Source organism: Diadema setosum, chromosome 21, assembly GCF_964275005.1.
Source record: "Diadema setosum chromosome 21, eeDiaSeto1, whole genome shotgun sequence".
NCBI classification, from domain to species: Eukaryota; Metazoa; Echinodermata; class Echinoidea; order Diadematoida; family Diadematidae; genus Diadema; species Diadema setosum.
In genome coordinates, this window is record NC_092705.1 from 11036808 (window position 1) to 11054130 (window position 17323).

Genomic DNA, 17323 nt, shown 5'->3' on the forward strand with positions numbered 1-17323 from the left:
GCAATGATTGTCATATGATGATTGCATCACACAGACATGTTTTGACGGGCCCTTACATCTGAGACCCTGTTTACACCACATAGCTGGCCTAAATTGCAGCACTCGTGTGGATGCCACATACAGTAACACAAGGGCTACACTACAGCATTTGAAAGAGTAATCACCAATGGCTTAAATATTAAAACATGCTTGCCAGCATATTGTGAAACTCGATATATTCGTGGCATGAAAACTTCGCGAATAGGAGCCGACAGCCTTTCTCGCAGCATGAAATTTTCACGACTTGCCACTGACATCCAATGCATATTATTGTGTAGACAAGAACTTCTGCGTGCATTTTAATTTCGCAAATGTTGCCGCTTGCGAAATTTGCGAAATTAAAATGCACACGAACATTCCTTGTTTTACAGTATTCAACACCCTTTACAAAGGGCTCATATTGCACGAAGCATCTGCCCTTCAAATCCGTGCTCAGTTCCTTCATTGTCAATCAGGCTTGAGTGATCCAGTCCTTGCGAGTCGAGCGCTACGCTGCCGCCGGAGGTCGCACACCGAGGTCGCCGCGGCAACTGGAGAAGCAAAGTCTTCCATGTGCGCTGCTCCCTCCAACGCGCACACGTCGGGAGAATGCATTTTCCATCGGGCATGTTGCCGTCGGGCGCGTGCCAGTTCAATCGGGCGTGGGAGGAGACGATGTGAGAAAGAGTCTTGTCTCTCTTAATGTCCTCTTCTTGAGTGTCGCATAGAAACAGCGGGATGATGTGTTTCTTGGTCTGTCTCTCCGCATCTAAGCACTGGGACATCTCAAATGTCATGAACCTTTGGGGTGAGAGAGAGAGAGACACATGTATGAGGTAAATGCGGCATGAGAAACTGGTTAAAACAAAACCAGAAATGGAGATGAAACCCAGGATTGGACATTCTTGTATGTAATTCCATGTAATTCTATGTATTCCTTTATTCTTTATTTTGGGGAATGAAAAGAGTGTGTTCTATGAAACAATGATGCTACAGTTAAAAGCAGCTACCTATGCTATAAAAATGGAAATTTTCATGGTGCAGAAAATTTTGTTCATACTACTTAGCGATATGAAACCAGTGCAAAAATAAAAGCACATTCATTTATTTGTTGTATGTAATACTATTTCAAATTTTGATTCCATAAATTAAAAACATGTAATAGTCATCTAACCTGCCCAGCACACACACACACACACACATATATTTCCCCTGCCTCAAATTTCCACTTTCATCGTTGTTGCATATTGAAACAGGAATCATTTGTATGATGGAAAACTGTGATGAATTTGACATTTCTACGCACTGTACACAGTGCTATCGACATACCTGTGTTGCACATAATCCGGAGAGAGGAGAATAAGGCATCGCCGACTACTTTGTAATGAACGTGATATCTCATCCGCAATTGCTTTAAAGGAAGGAATTTGGAGAAAGAATGAAGATTCAATAAATTCTTTAACACATACTGGAAACAAAATAAAAGACAAAAGAAAATCACACAATTGACAAGCATATGTATACAGTATAACTTAGTGAAATGATATTAAAACTAATATAATTATTTGCTCTTCCACTGATATCAAGCACGTTTTCATGTAATCATGAGATTGATCATTTAGAAATCATAATTGACTAGAAATGTCGCTACGGCGACTGTTATGCCTCCGCCATAATGCATGGTTCTCCTAATAGGTCTATAGGACAATGTCTTGCAAATGTGTGATGACAGTTTCACATAATTGGCAAAATATTAAAATGACAGGTTTGCCACAAATGTGCTGAATGTTCACTTTCCTAGAACTAAGTTCAATTGGATGAATGATTAAAATGTCAGAGTGCAGGTATTTGGGGAATTGAGGATTTTTACTGGACATTTGACCCTTTTATAAGTTTATGCATTGAGTTATTTTCAAGGTATGGAGAAAAAGTGTAATTTCAGTATCAAATGGTAAAATATCATTATCTAAACCTGGCCTTCGACCTTTGACCTCAAAGTTCCAAAGAGAATCACTGTTAGGTAGAACATGCATAAATATGTAAGTTTCATGATGATACCTTGAGTTACTTTCAAGATATGGAGAAAGAAGTGGTCACTTGACCTTTGACCTTCTGGCAAGAAACTTCCCACAGAATACATATTGGGTAATACATGCATATATCAAGTTTCAAAAAAATCCTTCAGGCATTGCATAAATATGAGGGAAGTAGTGACATTTTGAGGAGTTGACTGTGACCTTTGAACCCCCTGACCTTTGACCCATAACCTCCAACTTCCCTAGATAATTACTGCCCATCGGTACATGCATATATACTAAGTTCCGCGAAGATACCTTGAATGAACTATTTGCGAGATATGGAGAAAAACATGAAATTTCAACATTTTGGCTTGACCTTTGACCCTTGACCTCAAGACCTAAAACTCTTTCTGGAAAATTTTTAATTGGTAGTTCATTTATACATTAAGTTTCAAGAAAATACCTTCAGGCATTGCATGGATATGGGAAAAATAGTGACATTTTGAGCATTTGACTTTGTCCTTTTGACCTTTGACCTTTAGCATGTGCACCTAAAAGTTGATAGGCACAACTTCATCCACACATACATATACATGCCAAGTTTCATTAAGATACCTCAAACGGTTTTTAGTTACGCTGTCCACAAAATGATTACGGACGGAAGGACGGATGGACGGACGGACGGACGGACAACCTGAAAACATAATGCCTCCGGCACCACTTCGTGGCGGAGGCATAAAAATGCAGGAGATGGCCATTATTGCCTGTTGCCTGATTTTTGGATGATGGAGAAACAAGATATATTGGCTTTTGAATAAATAAGGGAAAAGTACAAAACAAAAAAAAATAAAAGGAAAGCAAGTGAAAAGAGAAAAGAGACAATTGCACAGTGTGTAAGTGGTAGTGGTTAGAGTGCAGTTTTAGCATTATATGAGCAAATTTGTAAAAAACAAGTATGTTCCATCAGTTGTTGGTGATTGTGAATACAATCTATGAATATAATTTATAAACATTATGAATATAATCTATAAAAAAAAAGAAGAGAAAGAGGCCACAAACTGTATAAGCCATGCAAAATAACACTGAATGAAAACTGCCATCTCCATTTCCTCCTGTCAATGTTTATTCATCTAGTAAATGGCTTGCCATTATAGTGGCGGCCCTGTAGCCAGGGGCAACTAAAAAATTGATGTCGGACCACCATATTTCCAGGAAGGCTTTCTTTTGGTGGCATGATCAGGCAGCCGAAATTTATAACAACATTTCATGTTTCCTTTTACTTTGGGCCACTAAATTTCTTTTTCTGATCACAAAATTTAACATCCAAAGATTTCAGTGGCCAACTTGGCCACCAGAGAAAGATGTTAGTGTCCAGCACTGTATCTGCTTTGTTATTTACTAATAAAGCTTATTTCTGAAATATCAAGGAAAAATGGCAGAACAAGAAAAATCATATTAGACAGGCACATGAATGTGAGCCAATAAAAAGGGAGATATCTTAATAAATATATGCAGACACATTTAAGTAGATAGATGAATTGATTGATGAATTTATTGATTGGTGATAAGTGGGAAAACAGAAGAATAGAAAAAGATATTAAAGATCAGTGAAAAGTCATTGCAAGAGACCAATTTAAAGGAATGTATAATTTTGGTTGAGATAAGTGATTCAGATTTATAACTTGTTTGTAAGATAATAAGAAACACCTTATGAAATATTATCACAAGAACACACAATTCTAAGAGTAATTCCAAGTTTATCTATTTGACAACAATTAGTTTGAAGTGGCTGAGATATCCAAACACAGAGGTCCTGACACGAGGTGGGCCCACTTTATGTTAGGGTGACTTTGTTTTTTAATCTCTCAGCCATTTTGAAACCAATTAACAAATAAACTTTGAAACCCTCTTTGAATTGTACGCTCTTTAGTATTTCATATTACATGTATTTCATATTAAAGAGGCTTCTTACTATCTCACAGAGAGTTACAGTTTGTATAAACCGGAATTAGAAGGTTATAAACCAGAATTCCCCATCACAAACAAAACTATAGAATCCCTTTAAGGGAGCAATTGTTTCAAAACTCACCTTCACCAAAGTCAAATGTCCTATCCTCCATGCTGATGCTGTATCCAAGCCGACTGAGCTTCTCATAAAGATACATAGCATGGCGACGGTCGCTGGTGGTCCTCGAATATGAGATGTAGGCATCGTACAACTTTCCATCTAAAATATTGCGGGATGAAGGGGGAGGGGTAGGTAACAGAGAAAGGGATGGGTCAGATTAACTACTTCACTATCTGAAGGAATTTTCATATAATATTCGTCCACTCTTAACGCTATCATGCTGGAAATCATTGAGGAAAAAGAAAAAAAAATCATATGGTAGGTTTATCGCACAAGCAAAGTCTTCTGTCAACCAAAATACATGTAGCTCTGGGACCCGTTTCATAAAACTTGTCATCAGTGACAACTGCTACATTTCTATGACAAATTTGCTCTCAGCCAATCAGATGCAAGGATTTCAGTAGCTTGTCACATCTATTACAATTTGTCACTGATGACAAGTTTTATTTAACGGGCCCCAGATTTGGCTGTTGTGTACAATCACAATGCTATAAAATGCGACTGCCCAACTCAAAAACCTACAAAGAGTTGGAGATTACTATTTTCTGTAGGAGCCTAATGGACAAAAAATATGTCCACTGAGCTGCAAGACTTAAACTATTACCTCCACCATGGAAGGAGGAGGTTAAGTGATCATCGGCGTTGGTTTGTCTGTTTGCAAAATAACTCAAAAAGTTGTAAAGGGATTAAAATGAAACTTGCATAAAAGGTCGATATCGACACAAGGAACACCTCATTCAATTTTGGTAGTGATCTGGGAATTTTTATGGCTTTATGAAGGATTTTTCATCTTTTTAGCATGTAAGGTCAACGAACTTGGGATTCAAGCTGCGTGTACTGGAGGTTTACATACGTGCACTAAAGAGTGGGCTCTGCTTGGGCAAGGCGCCCTGCAATGATAATCAATAACAAAAGGCTTCTAGTTTGGGAAATGGCATGGGTGGAAATGTGTTGCTGGCTTGGCGGAGGTCTGTGCTCTCCGAGTGCTTTTCTAGTTTAAGTTTGTCATACCTGGGACAGGATTAATCTTTTCTCTATCTGCTGTCAAAATCTGGGAGTTTAAAATAATTAACCTTTAAATCCTCTTTTCTCCCTTTTGTATGAAATTGCATCTCCTTACTCTCTCTCTCTCTCTCTCATTTCAATCACTTTTTGAATGGGCTGGGATGTCCAAGTTTAACAAGTTATAAATAATTTTAAAGCGTACAGCTTTCACTTCGATTTATGTAGAAAGGTGGAAATTTATTTTTGCCTATTCTTTGTGGGTTCCGAGCTGGACTGTCACATTAAATATCTTTTCATGGATGGTATAATCTGATGGCCTTTATAAAGGTAATGCGCATGTGACTGATTGATAGGTATAGGTGGAGATTAAAGGACAAGTTCACCTTCATAAACATAAGGATTGAGCGAATGCAGCAATATTAGTAGAACACATCAGTGAAAGTTTGAGGAAAATTGGACAATCCATTCAAAAGTTATGAATATGCGAAGTTTTTGTGCAGTAACCGCTGGATGAGAAGACTACTGCAGTGTACGATGTCATATGCGTATAACAATATAGGAAAATATAAAGAGAATTTCACAAAATTTCATCTTTTGAAAAAAGCACACATTCCCTTGACTCATTACCGGTATATGTTATGGGTAATATTCCCCCTGCCTTTAGAAAGAGGCACGTCAAATGCTCTTTTATTATGCGAAAAAAAAAAAATGAAAATATGTTGAATTTTCTTCACATTTTCTTTATACTGTTGTACTCATATGACATCACAAGCTGTAGTAGTCTCCTCGTCCAGCAGTTCCAACACAAAATTTTTAAAAATTTATAACTTTTGCATCGATTGTCCAATTTTCCTCAAACTTTCACTGATGTGTTCTACTAATATTGCTGCATTCGCTCAATCCTTATGTTTATGAAGGTGAACTTGTCCTTTAAGAAATAAGGATTGAATGTGGTCCACACTGATTCTTGACTATGGCACATACCTAGATTGTATTAATGTGAGTCCATGCCACAATAAAATGTACAACAATTTGCCTTTCATGAAAAAATGGTTGACATTTATGTCACATGAATGTCAACCATTTTTTCATGAAAGGCAAATTGTTGTACATTTTATTGTGGCATGGACTCACATTAATACAATCTAGGTATCGCCAATACCTAGGTGCCGTGCGCAGGAGCAGCGTTTTAGATGCACCATGGAATAGCTCAGGGAACAAATTAAACTTGCCCTGGTTTTGGCTGCATGTGCACTCAAGTAATGTTCTGTCTTTATCCAGGGTGATTTTTTTTTTTTGTGAAAATTTTCTTGCTTTCCATTATGTGACCAGCACATTGAAGTCTCACAGTACTGAGCCATGGTGCTAATGGCCACAAATCAGTAAAGGCCCGGTCCCACTGGCCGACGGACACAAAGCGTATGCAGAAAGGACACAGCGGACGAGCAAAATTTCGGGGATGGCTTCATCCGCTTTCATCCGCTCCAGAAATTGACAAAATTGGCGAAAATTGGCGGTAACAGAACGGAAATAGAACGGACGTGGGTAGTATGTAGCGGGGATGTTAAACGGATGTTCGTCGGAAGCCTAGCGGATGAAAGCGGATGGAAGGGGATGACAGCTCCGAAGGGGTTACCGGAGATAATTGCGAAACGGACGCATAGCAGAAAAAGCGGATGCAGAGTGGATGCAGAGCGGATGCAGAGCGGATGTAGAGGGGATGCTTTCGAAATGCTTTATATACGAGATGCATACGCTTACATCCTTTCTATTAACGTGCTATTAACGATGTAAAGACGTTCCACGTACCATATCTTTCCTCCCTCTTTCCGTTTTTAGCTGCAGCGGATGTGAGTTGCGAGGATGCCCAGAGGATGCAGAGAGGATGCAGCGGACGTTTAAGGGATGCCGCACGGACATACAACGTTTGTTGCTCGTATGTCGCGGATTTACATCGTACACAGCGGAAAGTTCATCCGTTCTAAAAGTTTTAAGCAGCTTAAAACTTTTTGCGCGGATGAAATCACAGTGGACGGATGCTCGATGGATAGAGCGGATGAAACACGTGTGCGATGGGTACACAACGGATTCGTAGCGTTTTCCAACGGATGGCAAGATTTTTTGTACACTTTACATCCTCTTTGCATCCGTAAGTGCAGTGGGACCGGGCCTTAAAGTTCAGAAATGTTAAAACTCTTTTTTAGTTGAAATCTAACCAAGGAAAAAAGCAGCAATGAAAGAAAAGGAGACAAAAATTGCATTGAATTGCATGGGAATTAAGACGTGCAAGACAACCGGAAGTGACAATGGCACCGAGGAATCCCACAGTGTATCTGTGACAGGACTTTTTAGCATGCACAGAAGTTTTCCGCACATTTGCGATACTGAAAATTGATTGAAACTGTTGACTTGAGTGCAGGGCATGTACATGTAATTGATCGAGTGCGCGCGCAAAAAAAAAGTATGTACAGTGGAAACTCCATATTAAAAGAGATCTGACATACATGGGCAAAATACCTTGGCCACGTTTTATAAAAAGATAAAATTGATTATAATTTCCTTACCACACAGCCTGCCATAGACTTACAGTTGAAATCAACTTTAAATCATAATCAATTTTAACTCTTCATAAAACAGGACCCTGATATAACAAACTAATATCTCCGGTCCCAATGAATTAATTTCCTTTGCTTTGTATTGTTTATTGAATACGGATATAACAAAATATGTGATATAAAGAACAAATTGTCCTTGTCTTAAGGATCTCGTTAAACTGAGTCTACACTGTACCAGCATTTAACAATGTCAGAGGCGTGAAATAGTGAAAAACTATGAGTTGATCATGAGCATATCATGGAGATCATACGAGTGAATGTAATGGCTGATCATAATATTATGTTAGCATGCCATATCCAAAATTGATTGACAAAAATTGCATGTTAAATAGCGACGGCGTGCAGTAGTAATTTCAACTGCCTGTCACATGATGAGCAATTAACCAATTGGATAGCTAGAAGCTTTTCAGGTGTTATGATGCGAACAATTAAACACAGGTTTAGTGAGTCATATTTCACATCAATCACAAGCACTCCCCCCCCCCCCCCCCAGTACCCTGCTGACAGTTTTCAGTTCCACAATTTAACTATATGTAATTGCATGTCCATTACCTTCCACTTCATGCTTGCCGAATTTATCCTTGTAGGCCAGCTGGATGTCGATTTTGAGCAGGGCTATCGGGGCCAGCAGCACTACAAGCAGTAAAACTGCAAAGATTTGCGGTGGAAACTCTTCATCAGGCCGATATTCTAATTTGGGGAGAAGTCAAGTAAAAAGAACACACATTCTTCCTTGAAGAGTTGATATTTTGTAATGTTTAGTAGACTAATGTAATACAGCAGATGTGGTATCTACATTTTGCCTACAAATCTTAGAACACTATTAAAGGTGCTATCATTAAAATAATATATGTATGTACATATAGGCTGCTAGTAATTTCCAGGATACACCTACACAGCAACTGTGAAGGGAATCTGCCAGATTACACACAAGCAATGTTGTGCTGTGGCAGCTACAAGAAAATGATGCTGCTGACTACGAATAAATGTAGTGATAATGTGAATAATACAAACACTGGTCAGATCACAAAAAGTCACACAAAATCTGCTCAAACTTAATCAGTTTTGAAGTATAGTCTCACTAATACAGTGCACTCCCGTTACAACGAACATGGTTATAACAAAATTTCGTTATAACGAAGTAAAACTTCTGGTCCCAAAATTATCGCCATTAAAGTCTATGGTATAAAATTTGCTTATAACGAACACAGTTATAGCAAATTTTCGTTGTAACGAAGTCTTTTCCGAGCGCCATTGAAAAACAAAAAAACAAAAGAAATGTCCTCCATTATAACGAAATGCGGATCACTTCCCAAAATACGTAGCGGAACAAGCATTTATAGCATCTCTGCATGGGCCAACGCTTCACATCACTGTGTGTTCGCTCTGTGTGTCACGCACATTTCTGAGGGGAACTTGCATTATTGTAATACAATAATCTGAAATTGAATAAGGTTCATTTTGTTGTTTTAAAGGTTCTTTATTACAAAACACAGATTATGATACACCTAAATGTCTGTTACTTCAGAAATGAAATAGGGTTTGTTATTACGAACATTTTGGTGTTATTCCAAATATTTGTTATCAATAAGGTTTGTTAATCCTACAAAGAAATATGGTTCTTATTACAACGGTTCGTTAGTCCTAAAATGATAGGAATTCCAAACATTCATTAATCGGAACATTAAAAAAGAAAAGTTTTGTTAATCCAAAAGTGGAAAAGGTAAGTCCACTAACAAAACTTAGGAATTGTAAATCTTATAATCATCTCAAGATAACTGAACCTTGGCAATAACTAACCTTTCTCAATTTTTTTTGAGTTACAAACCTTCTTTGGAATAATGAACCTTATTTCATTTTCGGATTAAAAAGCCTTCAGAACAATGAACCTTTGAAATAGTGATCCTTTCTTATTTCTTGATTCACAAACCTTTGGAATGACAAACCTCATTTCATTTTCTGATCAACGAACCTTCGGAAAACGAATAATATATTCATATCTAAATTATGAACAACTTTCGGAATAACGAATACTCGGAAGGGTGAAGCTTCAAATGAATAAACCTTCGGAATCCCAGGAATGGCGAAACTTCGGAATAAGGAGCCTTCAGAGTAAGGAACTTTAGTAAGAAATGAACCTTTGGAATAACGAACTGTATAACCGAATCCTAAACCATCATTTTCTATACATGCGTGACAATACAAACAATTTTATGCTCTCTTTTAAATGTAATATTCAAATGAAATTAAAAAGGTTCCACCCCATTTCACATAGCTTTCCAGTGTATGATGAGTATTCAATAAATTGAATATGATATATGTGTGGTTTCCTTGTTTTTGTTATATATATTGTATTTGTTCGGTATTAACGAAAGAAAACTGCCAGTCGCGAGCATTTCGTTATAACAGGGGTGCACTGTACCTGGTAAAAGCTGTAGAAACTCGACTGCCCGATTCCTCGAATAAAGATTGTCACAATATACACTGTAATTGCCATACTGATCATCTGTCACGTTGGATATTGTGATGCAGCTACCTATAGACGTCCTGTTGTTGTAACTGCAAAGACAAAGTAAAGAGAGTCACAAAATTTTTGTTACACATGTTGTTCTGTATATGCCATATATTTAGTGAGTCTAAATTTTCGTGACTCGAGACTTCCCGATGACTTTGCGAGTGGTCAAATTCGCGATCGTGAAGTACAGTGCTGAACAGAAAAATGTATACATGCACGTCACATTCATATCGGGATCAGAGTATATATTTTCGCGTCTCAAAATTCACGAATAGCACCTGACTCTCAAAAGTTACGAAAATAAAAACATCGCGAAATAATTGGTGTATACAATAAATCACAGTAAAGTTCAGCTTAATAAAAACTGTTCATTTATCAGACATCATGCATATTTTTTTTTTTTATGACACATGAGAGAGAAAGGGGAATATTACTAGTACACAAAGCTAGGTGTGGCAAATATCACGCACACAACAATGATACACTGCTACACGCTCTGTGGCTTCCTATCTATGAGAACAATAAGAATAAATGGAGAATTATCACTGTCATCACAGATAACAAAATGATGTACAAACTTGGTTGGTGTTCTTCCACTCTTTAGAATGATCTTTTAAGGAAAATCTAGAGTACATTTGGCAACATTGTGGGTAAAGAAAAGTTAACATTATGCAACATATAAATTACCAACATATTCTGCAACAACATGGGACCTTAAAGCAGATTTAGGCTAATAGTAATAGTAAGCTTACTATACAATACAATACAATACAATACAATCGGATCATTTATATAGCGCCCTTACACAGTCAATGACTGGTTTCACAGCACTATCAGCAGGAAGGTGGTACAATTGTACCTCCCTGGTATGAGGTTGAATACTTGAAGTGTATCTGTACACAGAAATTTAGTTTTCTGACATAGCAGGTTATTGTACTGGTAATATCCCTATGAAATATAAGAGTGCAACGTTACTCACATACAGAGATGTAGCAATATATAAAGAGACATAGAGCAATCTCTAAAATGCCAAAAATTTCATGCACCTTGATCTAAGAGTAGTCGTCTGATGTTATCGACTGCATTCATTGCGTAGTTCGATAATTTTCTGTACGATCAGTGTACTACGATACTCTCAAAACATGCAAACGCACGCAAATGTCCACATGCCACATACGCAGCTAGTAAAGCACAAAAAAAGTGTTCACCACAGTGAAAGACAGAAACCTATCAATGTCATCAATAAATCAAATTCCGCTTAGTGTAAAGGTTGGTGCTGCCACGCCACGCCACGCCACACCACTGACCAGGCAGCCATGGCAGCATCTACTCATGCGGATGCATATGGCTCGATGAGGCAATACCGATAGACAGTATTCGATATAGCTGTGTGCAGACAGAGGCGAACAAAGGAAACGTGCACACAACGATGGTCTACGCGTGGCTACTATTTTCAGATCTGGCTTCTATTGCAGCACGCACTAATGCGTGCTGATTTGTTAAAATTAATATTTCACAGTTTGGGGCATTTTTTTGTGATGGGATAGAATTTTCTCTACAGTTCTTACATAGGACATGCTCTCACACCTCTCAAATTTAAATTTTAGGGGAGAGATTCCCTTCAATTTCTTATTACAGATGCTGAAGCTCCAACCTCAGTCATCTCTTTCATGTGAGATTCTCCTGCCTGGACCCCCTTGTTAACTAAAAACTCTGATCACTAGGTGATGTTCCTGTGGTGTGAATTTCATGGTCACAGCTAGCTCAAAGCTGTGGAAAGCTATACTGAGCGCACACCACAATATTGCAAGTACGGTGCTTGTCAGGTACAGTTTATTGACCTTTGACCTTGTCAGACTTCACCAATATTCAAACCTGACTGTCATCTTTAGGTGATGTACCTATGGTGTCCATTTGGTGGTCATAGCTTGTGCACAGCTGTTGAAAGTTATTGACAGTAGGCCACATCACAATACCATGAAAACAGTGCTTATCAGGTAAAATTCATTGACCTTTTGATTTTTTCCCTTGTTTGATATCACCAATATTTATACGCGACTGGCATTTTTAAGGTGATACGTGTACCTCTGGTGTGAATTTGGAGGTCATAGCTCAAAGCTGTGGAATGTTACTGAGGGTATACCACAATACTATGAGTAACGTGAATTAGAAGGTCCAGTTCATTTACCTCTTGACCTTTGAACTTATTGGGGGGGGCCCGGGGCATACTCTTCGGGGTCACTGTATTTTACTTATGGATGCCTACATATTGTTTTATCTTGGTAATTTGAAGTTATTGAGTAGTTACTTGTGCATTTCTCATCTATTTGATATGAAGTGTTTTCTTCCAAGACAATTTTTTTTTTCCACTCATCCTACTCAAGACATATCAAACAGACTGCTACTTTGCACATCTTGGACAACAAAGTTTATTCCTTAAATAAAGATTTCACCAAAGTCACATTTTTTACCACAAATACCAGTGTATGACAAATTCTTTAAAACAGGTGTCAGAGGCACGCGACGAATGGCTGACAAGATGTGGATGCCCAAAGGACAGCATGTAATGACATGCAGCTTACACTTTCTTCAAAATTTGTCCAGTTTTGCTCAGTTTTGCTAATCTACTGACTTCACTGTCTCTTTGAAATGATCCTTACTCTCAGGTCCAATCAAGTAGAGGAAAAAGAAAAATTCTGAAAGTGACAAGTCGATCACCTGAACTTCTCCAGGGCTCTCTCGTCTTTTGGTACCAGTACTATATCATCATGAAACCAATACATGAAGCCGTTGTTGAGGGTATTGGTCTCCATTTGACACTCACAGCAAAAAGTGGCATCCCCACCCGGTGATACATATTGATCGGTACAGCTGTCTTGCTTGACAATGGTTAGGGTTGTAGCTACAACACGGGAGAAAAAGAAAAGGAAAAACAAATTCATGCTTACCATAATTACTGCCCGCATATATGTGAGAATTCAAATAGCTCTGTATTTACATGAAGCAGAGTTGTTAATTCATGAAGCTACTGCTACAGCTTTTGAGACAGACAGGCACAAGCATCATAGGCACCACTTTGTTCAAAATATTCAAGCCGAACATTGATTTGTAGGTTATGTCAACACCTCCAAACAGAAAAAAGCAGGCATTGACAACTTAACTTCTTTACATTGTCTTATCCAAGCTGACGAAAACATCTGACAACTGACAACTTGTATGCTATTCCCCAAACATTATGAAATGGGCTGCTGTAGCCTTTGATGAGATACAGACACTCCATAGCTTACATTTTGACTCGCTGGCTTGAAGTAATATTTGGTTTTCCTGTTGGCAATCGCCACAGTCTGCACGGCACACAAAATAAGTCTCGTCGTCTTCCTCTTCCAAGGGTTCTATGTTGAGCATCGTGTTGTTGCAGCTCAGTTTGAACCTGCCCGTTGCATTCAGGGGAATGTGGCTGCCATTTTGACTGTGCTTGATGAACCAAGTTACCGGGCACTGATTGTCTACTTCGCACACAAGTTCCTCACTGGCGTCAATATATCCAAACTCTTCTCTCGTCGACGTTTGCACATGAGTTTGATCTGCAAAATACAAGCAAAGGGAATTACGGGAAAGCTTCTCACTTTTCTGCTCAAGAAGCACAAAGAAATAAGCCAATCTTTTGCTTCATGTCGAGATGTTGAATAGGAAGTTTATTTACTATTCACTACAAAGGGTCCTTATACTTTTACAGCACTAGCATAAGTGACTGCTCTGTCCTTTGTAGAAATTTTTAGGGTTCACCATCGATTGTATGAGAAATGTTCTTGTAACTGACAATGAAACATGAAATTTAATGACAATAAATCACCCGCGCAGTATATACATGTAGCTACCAGTGTATTATGACCAACATCTACAACAAGCACATGTTTCCTTTATATTCACACAGAAACCCAACAGAGGTGTTGTGTGTTCTACAAAAGATGTTATGTTTATATTCATTACTATTCTATTAACAATAACATTTATTATAATTTTCATAATTATCATTATCACAATCACCATCATCATTATCATTGATATAGTCTTTATTAGTTCTAGGCAAATTTCCAATGAACCAAAAAAGGAGAAATGTTTTTAGGCGATACATTCCCTCTATATAGCTTAATTTACTGTTGGACATAAATCTAAAATAATGATTTCACAGCTTGGCATGTTCAATGGTGCATTTTCTCTCATCTTTGGTGAAATCTACAAAGAGACAAGACCCAGCCATCACATATAAATTTCCTTCAGATGCACTAAAAAAGAACAGAAACTGACATTAAAGGTACTGTTTACCACTGGGAGCAGTGATTAAAAAGAAAAAAATGTTCGAGGTATCACATTACTATTTTGATGCATTATGTGTAGGTCAGTTGTGTCACAAAACTTCCTACCATATAAAATTTTGCAATAAAGCCTAAAATATAAGAAGTGATAAGAATATAAAAATATAAGAAGTGATATAAAATATTATATCTCTATTTTTCTCAATAAACCATAACTGTAGACTCACAGTTCATTATAGAAACAATTTTATTATAACTTCTGTTCACATTTTGCATTATTTTTTTTTTTTTTTACATTGGTTGTTTCCATTCCTTACTCACATTTTAGAACTACTTTGAAGCACTTAAAGGGAACGTAAACCCAAAGAGCAATGGGGATTGAGTGAAAGCAGTAATATTAGTAGAACACATCAGTGCAAGTTTGAGGAAAATTGAGCAATTGATGCAAAAGTTAAGAATTTTTAAGTTTTGGTGTTGGAACTGTTGGGTAAGGAGACTACTAGAGGTTATGACGTATGAGTGGACTACAATATAAAGAAAATATAAAGGGAATTCAATAAAAATTCATTTTTCGTGAAAATTACATATTCCATCAACTTGATAATGACATATGTTAGGGGTAGCACTTATTCCCCCTGCTTTCTAAGAGCGGCTAGTCAAGTACTCTTTTATTTTGCTAGAAAAGTGAATTTTTGTGGAATTCCGTTTATATATTTTCTTTATATTGTTGTCCACTCATACGTCATAACCTTTAGTAGTCTCCTCATCCAACGATTCCAACACCAAAACTTTAAAAATTCATAACTTTTGCATCGATTGTCCGATTTTCCTGAAACTTTCACTGATGTGTTCTACTAATGTTACTGCTTTTACTCGATCCACATTGCTCTTTGGGTTTGTGGTTCCCTTTAAGCTGGGTTTCTGTTTCATCTGTAAATTGTAAATAAAGCTATTAAAAGAGATATATTCACTTACTTAGGCATGGAACAGAATCAGGGCAGTACAATCCAGAGGACACCACATGTACCAGGCCAGTCAAAACAAAGACTAAATAGAGTACAGAGGACCAGGAACTCATTCTCAGATCTGGAGTGTCACGTTTCATTATGACTTCTCGTTCCACAAAGCGTTCAAACTGTAATCACTGTGACCTATGAAAGGATCTTGAAAAACAAAAAGGAAGAAAGAAAGGACAATAACATTGGAAAGGTACACATTAGAGAGTAATGATAAGAACATTATATAATACCATCATCTACATGGATTGTACATTTTGTTCTCCGATTGCCTTCTTCAGAAGTATTTGAAAATATCTGACAAAAACAAAACAAAACAAAACAAAAACAATCAACTGACCCTTTTAGGTGCAAAAATGAAGCAATCTTGGCAGGGATTAGTTTTCCTGGTATATTGCATATGACTGCTATGCAAAATGTCATTTGTAGAGCAATTTCATTATAGAATTGTACATTGTACACTATTTTGTTAAAAATGTATGTCCATCAGCTAAAATAGCAATTCAATTTTTCAATGTTTTCAAAGTCCATTCACTACCTGCAGATCCACTACCTGGACCATGTCGACACTCTCTTTCCTTAAATTGTCTGAAAATCTATCTAGTAGTATCAAATCATGAATTTGTAATCATGGATGTACCTACACAGGCCTACAGGTCCTGTAAAAACTAGATGTGTCCACTCTGCCTGTTTTATCGATCTCAGGTTGATTTTGTCATTTTCTCTCAGTCCCAGACCATATATCCTTGGCTGCTTCTGTTTCAATTTTTGGTAATGGCACACTTTAAAATATCCTAATTCATTTCTACACATCATTTTTAAAGACAAACAGTTTCATGCACTTTAAAAAGTCATGAAATCATGAAGTACCATTGCCAAGATGATTTTCAAAAATTAATGCTATTTGACATCTATAAGCACAGGTCTATCTTTACTCAAGAAAGCAATATAAGGAGGAGAGCACACAATTTGAGCCTTAAAAATTATATCAAGTTCATAAACTTGTCATCTGCTCCCCTACAGTATGTCCCCCAATGAATTACCATCGGATTTCTGCACTGATAACTTTCGATATGATTTAACTGTCTGAATGCTATTACTTCTACAAAATATAACTTTCTTACCTATATTTTGCAGAAAACCCCATTCAATTTGGTAAAGTGGTTACAGAGAAATGTGGAGCATTTTATAGCATGTCATAGATCTGTTTCTTCCAAGTTTAGCATGTTTATGCTTTTGGAACTGCATATTAATGTGAACACAATGAACTGAACTTGAAGGGAAGGGATTCTTGACATGCTCTACAAAAATCCTCATTTCTCTTCAAATGACCAATGAAGCAAATCAGATGGGGTTTTCCGTAAAATGTATATAATAAGTTACATTTTCATACCCTGAAATTGTATTTGGATTGATTCACTATTTTCAAAGTTATCATTGCGGAGGGTCCCATTGTAATTTTTTTTTTTTTTTTTTGGGGGGGGGGGGACATAAAGGCACAGGGAATTTACTCAGTAAGCCAGTTCAGAGTAAGCTAGGTCAAGTGCACATGAGTACAAAGATGATCTTCTGTTTGTTTGTTTGTTTGTTTGTTTGTTTGTTTTTTTTTCTCACAGTTGGTTAGGCACTAACTTGCTTTCAAAGTGCATAGGCTTGCCAGACATAACAATTTATGGATTATAATCAACCATG

At 37.4% G+C, this 17323-nt stretch overlaps 1 protein-coding gene across 1 annotated transcript; it reads right to left on the reverse strand.

The window, feature by feature from the left end:
• Window positions 1-434: 434 nt before the first annotated feature.
• On the reverse strand, window positions 435-15720 carry LOC140244172 (interleukin-1 receptor accessory protein-like 1). Its single transcript, XM_072323801.1, has 8 exons — window positions 15591-15720; window positions 13587-13883; window positions 13018-13201; window positions 10207-10343; window positions 8337-8474; window positions 4126-4263; window positions 1348-1429; window positions 435-819 (listed from the first exon to the last, which is right to left on the reverse strand). Exons 1-8 carry the CDS (start codon window positions 15718-15720, stop codon window positions 435-437), a joined length of 1491 nt encoding a protein of 496 aa, XP_072179902.1.
• Between the last annotated feature and the right edge of the window lie 1603 nt (window positions 15721-17323).